Below are 7,166 nucleotides of genomic sequence, written 5' to 3'. Positions count from 1 at the left end.
GGTCTGGCAAAGTAGCCAGTTGGTTAGTATTGCTCTAAACAACTGACGTTTTCAATTCAATTGAATTTGTCTTGTTTGTGTTTTTGTTGTTGTGCTGATGGATAGAAAAGAAGTAACTGTCAGGTCACCATTAAGTGTGCATGACTCGTGCCAGTCTTCAAGCGTTATTCGTGAGGATCACACATTTTATTGTTAATAATTTTTAGAATGAATATAAGTGAAAACAAATACGTTACATATCAGTACAAAGACAATACAACCAATCTAAGTAATTTCATATATAATAATTCGACGTCACCTTCATCATCAACAGAGGACGATAATAATTCGTTTTATATAAAAAGTCCTATTTATCCGTCGAATAATAATAACAACACTATTCCACGAACAACAAACGTGAACGCTGCAGAATCGTTGATCATTAATACTTGGTCTTTAGAAAATGAATTAAATCTTGCATCCGGGAATGATTATTGCCACAGCCATTATATAAGTCCAATCGCAAATAATTCCGTTACACAAGACCATAACAATACTATAAACATAGACGCGGCAGAGCAAAAAGTTGTGAAAAGGCCGCGTAAAGTAAATGCTTCCCGCATAAAAAAGTCAGTAGCGGTGGGCGTAAATCCGCCTAGCCCATCATTATTGAAGCGTAGACGTCAAGCGGCCAATGCTCGTGAACGTAAACGTATGAATGGATTAAACGAAGCTTTCGATCGCCTGCGTCAAGTAGTGCCCACGCCAGCTATGGATCAGAAGCTCTCTAAATTTGAAACTTTACAAATGGCTCAAACCTACATAATGGCATTAGGTGATATGCTGCAACGTGATCCTGATATAAACAATGTTAACTATAACAATAGAATTTACAGCCTGAATTCTGCGAACATGTCGTTGTCGTCGTCATCGCCGTCGCCATCGTCGTCGTCGTTGTTATACACTAATGACATTAGTTTGCAATGATTGCGGTTGAACCAAAGAGACGTGACTTTGCTCGTGTTCCTCATAAAAATTGATGACATTTCAATTGTCGTCTGCAGCCTAACCAACGCCTCATGGATTCACTTGCAAAATCATTTATACCGTAAAGTGCAGTATGTGTTCGTTTTATGTGTTTGTGTGTGTGTGTGTGTGTTTGTGTGTATGTATTGTGTGAATTCGGAATACAACTAACAAGTATATAGCAAAACATGCTCTCAATTATGCTGCGCCACTAATTGCAATTTACAAGCTACGTGAGGATTACAATATCTCTTGCCTCCCCACCTTAAATCCATATTATTAACGTGAAAATGAGTGTAAGTTTCTTGTGTATGTGTGTATTTGCGTATGTAATTGTGTACATATACATATTTATATAAAAATATATATATATATATATATATACATGTTCTTATGGAAACATTTAAGAAAAAACCTGTAAGCATAAGTGATGTTGTTTACCTTTAAGTACAAGTAATAATGTTGATTATTGTTTTATATCGTTCGCGTGTTTCAATGCCCGTCACGTTTCTTACTCTTTATTAAGCTTAAGTGTACATTTTAAACGAATTCTATGTGATTTGATTGTAAGAATGAATTTACTTTTCATATAAATCATAACCAGACGCTTAGAGCTTATGCTTTATGTATTATAATAATCAGTGATTTTCAAATTGTTGATTATGAGGTAATCTAACTGAAGTAGTTTCTAATTCTTTTCATTGCTAGTTATCATTTTGAAAACTGTAAGACTTTCATTAAAAAACGCTCATGAGGACTCCTATATCTGATAACATAGAAGAAGGAAAAAGTTCGCAGCTTTACTTCACTATAATTCAAACATAGTTTTTCTTATAATTTAAGTAAGATTTAAACAAATTTTAAAAAAGCAATTATGTGCCATTTGAGCGATAGCTTTTTGGCGTCTTTTTGATAAAATCACTGTAAAACCATTGGTAAGCGGTGAACCAAACGATTTTTCTAGGTCTCTTTTGAGTTGCGCTTGCCAGCCAATCCAAATCCCAACAATGTAGTCGAGTCAATAAAAATCTGTTTGGATATGGGATTGTCGTGATGAAAGACGACGCAGTTTCTATTCTATGGTCAATTCCGGACATTTGTGTCCTTTAATCGCTTTAATTGCTGCCAATAAAGAATGAAGTCAATTATCTGATCAGTTTGGGAAAGGTTATTGACGAACGGTTCTCTTCCCATTCTGTCAGAGGCATAACGCTATTTTACGTGCAATGGATCCGAACTTTACCACTCTTTGTACTGCTTCTTTATTCTTTGCCCGCGAACAATTTTCGGATATTATTGGCATTGGTGACTAAGTTTTCATTGCCCATCATCAGCCTCTTCAAAAATGGCTCGATTTCGTTCCGTTTCAACATTTTCTCACAGATGAACTTTCATTTAATTAAATATCTATCCATTTATTGATTCATGTGGTCCATATCCATGTATCAATCTTTTTTTTTGTATAGAATGGTAGACAAATTAGTCAAAACTGGTTTTTGACGGATTCTTAGTTGCTTAGCAAAATCATAAGGTCACACGTGCCAATCCTCAAGTTTATGAATTGTATGATTTGTAGAAGAAGAAACATTTTTGGAGGATTTCGACTTTTTCAGCAAGCGGTAAACCAAAGCCTGGCACAATTTTAAGATTAAAATAGATAAGCATGAGTGGTTTGCACCATCCAAACATTAGAAATATTTTCATAAGTTTGAGAAGCTTGTCATATGCTTGAAGTGATCTTGTACAATGTACAGCGAATTTTTCGAATTAATTTTTACTGTGTTAAGGAAACTCGTAAGGTTCCCTTTAAATGGTCTATTGACACACATTCCCATTCCATGCATTGCGGTATGGTTAGATGGTTTTTATGCGATTTTAAAGTGATATGTTGGGAAAAATGCTACGAAAATCTCTCTTGACCTACTCACCATCAAAACGTAGGCTAAATACCAGATTTGAATTTATTGTCTCTAATACTAATAAAATATACATATTCTTGGGCAATTTAATTTAATTCTATCCGATCACAAGTCTGTATGCCGATACGCTGACGTTCAATAAATATTTTCCGATTTCACAGCGGTTTCCTTAAAGTAGAGTTTTCGTAGGCATTTTTGTAACAAAATAGAAAATACGTAGAAAATACGTGGGCATAAGACCCCCAACGCATGGAAATGTATTGGAAATGATGAGTATCTACAGTTAGTTCGCTTAATCGGCCAAATTCTTATTTTAATGGAACTTAAATTTATTTTCATAAATTAGAAGCCTTTTTATCTAAAATTCTTTATCATTTTGTAATCACTTTGTGTACAAATAAATGGAAAAAATGAAATAAATTTTTGGAACAAAATATTACAAGAAACATTGCGACATAGTGGTTTGATCGACGATCATCTCTTTTGAAAAATTTACATGATCCAAGCGGATGTAATAAAGCAATGAACTCTAAATAAAAATGGAGCTCTTAAATATAATTTTCCGTTGTAAGGTGCGCTTAGAACCCATACTTCCTTCTAACTCGCGCAACTCTTGATAAGGCTGTCCACCGACAGCCGAAGAAAATTATCTACGTAAAATATAACTTCGCTTGCGAGGACACACCGGAATCGAGGCTACGAAATAGTTTTCACAAGGTCGTTCTTAAAAGCAACTGGATGACCAGGCCAAGATATCAAAATCAAATTTAAATTGTATACTTTACAAAATTTAATAACTGAAATATCGGCCATTGTTAGCTGTGGTCTTTTGCGACATCGCGAATGGCTCATGAAGGAGTCTCGCGGTAGAGACTTATGGAGCCTGTTTCACCTATTTTCAACTTTTGTGCATAGCTCATCTGCTACATATGACTGTATCGATCGAACCTAGTGGTAATCAAAAGGAGCCATGCCTGGCGGATAAGCTGTAAGTGCGAGAAGCTTCCAGTCCAAGTTTAAGATGTTCTGCTTGCTAGCTTCTGCCGTATGCACTCGGGTGTTTTCACGAAGCAAAACCGCTTTCCGAATTCCTTTGCTCATAAATTGTCCTTTTTCTTCAAGCGCACGACTTTCTATGACTAGCTGGTCCTGCTGCGAGATGTAACAGTTTCAGCAGGCTCTAGAAATTCGGAGGAGTACACCTATCATTAAGTTTTCGTTTAATACGCAGATAGTGTTAGGATTTTATGAAAAAAGTGAATGGTGTTTCTGTAATATTAAGATTAGGCAGTTCACAACTTATCCTAAGCTCCGCTCAATATTTTCAAATATATTCGCAGAACATGTTTGGCAGAAGTTGTAGTAGTAAATAACCTTCTTGTTCCGAAGATGCTTCACATTTCAATTTTTTTTTGGCTGAAATTATGCTATGTATTCGCCATTGTAATTAGATAACCATAGCTTAAGAAGCTTTTCGCGGCAATTTTAATCTACAATTTTTGTTACTTCGGTTTGTGCTCATTTCTGTCAAAAACGAGACGGTTGCAGCATTTAGATACAAAAACTTGTGTGTGTCAGATGTAACAAGCAAGGGTTGAAACAACACTTGCATTGAACGCAATTTATTTTGCTTTAGAATGATAATGGTTTTCTCTGCCAAGAGTAGATATAAATAATTTCATCTGGGCGTCTCTATTTTTCCGATCTTATCAACGTCTAAAAATGCAACAGAAGACAGAGGTTAATGGATACACGAAAATCTTATCTGGATAAAATTGAGACAACGATTATGAAAATATAATACGGATAAAATAGAATAACAAGCGCTGTCAAATCTTGAGCTCCTAAGCTTAACAGATTTAAATATATACACCTATTCACACGATTTGTTTTACACGAAATTTGATTTGACACGAATTAAAGGGAAAAATCTCTCTTCATACGAATTGTTTTGTATTAACACGATTTTCAATATTTTATGAATTTCTTAGTGAATTTTTCTGACGAAGTTTTTTGCATCGTAATTTCGAGTTTAATTTTTCATAATTCGGTTCGGTTATGCCGATTATATGCGTATATGAGTGCTGTTTAGCCAATGTCTATCTTTACACTTACTTTTTTTACACGAATTTTTTTGGGAATGCACCCATCGTGTGAAACAGGTGTAATTTGTCTCGTTTGCTATAACTTAGTTAGAGTTAAAATTATTACATATTTAGATATTCGACACTCAAACGATATTGAGACGTCAGAGAATATCAAAATGCATGTAACGATTTCATTTGAAGACCTACGCCTACTGTTTTAAGGTATTTCAATATCTGCAATGAAACATTAAATGAGCAAAGAGTCAAGGTTTCTGTTTCCAACAAAATTGCGAATGGCGCATTATAAATATCAAAGGTGCAGACAAATGAATGGCATAAAACATGGAAGACGAAATGACACTTGAATTACGTCATGTTGGTCGACCTTCAATATCGACGGGCGACAAAAACATCAACAAAGTCAAGACGTTTGTGGACGAGAATCATTTGTTTATTTGTAGAGAGAGTTAGCTAAAGAGATGAACGTGTACCTCAAGAGAGTGCATGTCAGTGTGGCTAATATTTTAAGCATTACGATAAGTGAAGTGTGAATCCGCAACTTGTCATTTTCATTATTCCAAAGCTTTTGAAGGGAGTCTGAAACCACCTCGATTCGCGGTCATATGAGAATAATTAAAATGAGCGAGTCTGAAAACCAAATTCATTCAGTTCAAATGTGGATTAGGAGGCTATTGCGGAAACTGAATATCTTGTTTTCACTTTTGAATAAGAAAACAAGCGGAAGAAAGCAAAGGAAACAAAGATGGCAGATTTTCGCCTGGACGTATATTATTACTGAAAATGAAAAACTTTCTTTGTGTTATGCTAGAAAAGTATTGTAATAAGTGTGTAGAAAAAGTGAACTTTGCTTTAAAAAGCGTGTTTGAGAAAAATAAATAAATTTAATTTCAGAGTAAAACTAATTTGCAAAATGACATCATGATAATCGGAGAATGGTGTGTATACCTCCGTTGGGAGAAGTGTTAAGAAATGCTTTTAAAGATGCGGGTTTAATAGCTTTAACACCGTATTGTCTTTTGTCCTTTAATCGACTGCTCTTTACCTGGGAGAGACCAGCGGTACGTAGGTATCTTACAAATTCCGCTGTCCGGGGATTTTTACATTAAACAGGAAAACAAAGCTTGTCTTCTCTTTTTCGTCATTTTATTATATTATATAAGGAAATGCAAATTTCAGTCACCACTTACCGTGTGTGAACAAGCACGTCTTTTGTTTACCTACTATCACTGTATTGAATTTTTTCGTGTTTCCGAAACTGATGTCGTCACTTTGAGATAGGTATTGTTGTTTGGGTTATCTCTGATAGAGGACATAAAAGAAAAAGCCATACGAATAATCTATGGGCAAGTAGGTGTAAGGTTTTGCAAGTTTCATGGCCTAGTTTTGATGAAGGCTACAAAATAAATCTTGATAAAATTATTTTTTTTCATTATTTGGTGAGAGTTTAAATACGAATCCGTGTGAGCGTGTGTAACTCATCAAAAATTAAAAGAAAAGCGTCATTTAATTTTGTGAGTAAATTATCCGTATGAGTCGCATTAAAATGTATAAATAGATGCCTGTGTCTGTACGTGTATACGAGAGTCTGCTTACATGTATAAAATTCATTTGGTTAAGTATTCGCACATGTGCATGAAATTGTTGAATACATTTCATGCATGTATATATGTTACATGTACGTATGTACTTGGCATAAAATTTGACAATTATACAATTGCATACGCTTATTCACACATTAACACAAGCTCAAACCCATATACGAATATATATATATATATATATATATATCTTTATGCTGAACGTGAAAAATAAGTACACTTTGTGCATAAGAACAGCAGCAGCCAGGTACAGTAATTGCAAGTTACAGAAGCAAAATGACACAGAAACAAATGCGTCTATTGACAAAGTTTCATTCGGTAAGTGGAACGCTCTATCACTAGATGGAAGAAACTTCAACAAAGCGATTTAGCTAAGTTAACGAGAAAGAAATAAAAGTTAAAATAAGAAGAATAAGAAGAAGAGGAATAAATGAAGAAAAACAGTTTCATTTTCTATTTTTGTTGGATTAATTTGTTGAAGTTTTGCATGCGGGTGCTTCAACTTATACGTTCAATGCAAATGTGTACCAGGTGGT

At 34.7% G+C, this 7,166-nt stretch overlaps 1 protein-coding gene across 1 annotated transcript; it reads left to right on the top strand.

Annotated features, from left to right (window-relative positions):
• Positions 1-207: 207 nt before the first annotated feature.
• LOC119641607 (protein dimmed) lies at positions 208-966 on the top strand. Its single transcript, XM_038040380.1, has one exon. The coding sequence runs from the start codon at positions 208-210 to the stop codon at positions 964-966; it is 759 nt and encodes a 252-aa protein (XP_037896308.1).
• The last annotated feature ends 6,200 nt before the right edge of the window (positions 967-7,166 follow it).

This window comes from Glossina fuscipes, unplaced genomic scaffold, assembly GCF_014805625.2.
Source record: "Glossina fuscipes isolate IAEA_lab_2018 unplaced genomic scaffold, Yale_Gfus_2 155, whole genome shotgun sequence".
Classification (NCBI taxonomy): Eukaryota; Metazoa; Arthropoda; class Insecta; order Diptera; family Glossinidae; genus Glossina; species Glossina fuscipes.
Note: the sequence above shows the minus strand (reverse complement) of the source record. Positions and strands in the feature narration are given on the sequence as shown.

What these genes read in the sequence shown, in the direction of transcription:
- LOC119641607 (XM_038040380.1), top strand. Translation starts at nt 208, where the DNA reads ATGAATATAAGTGAAAACAAATACGTTACATATCAGTACAAAGACAAT.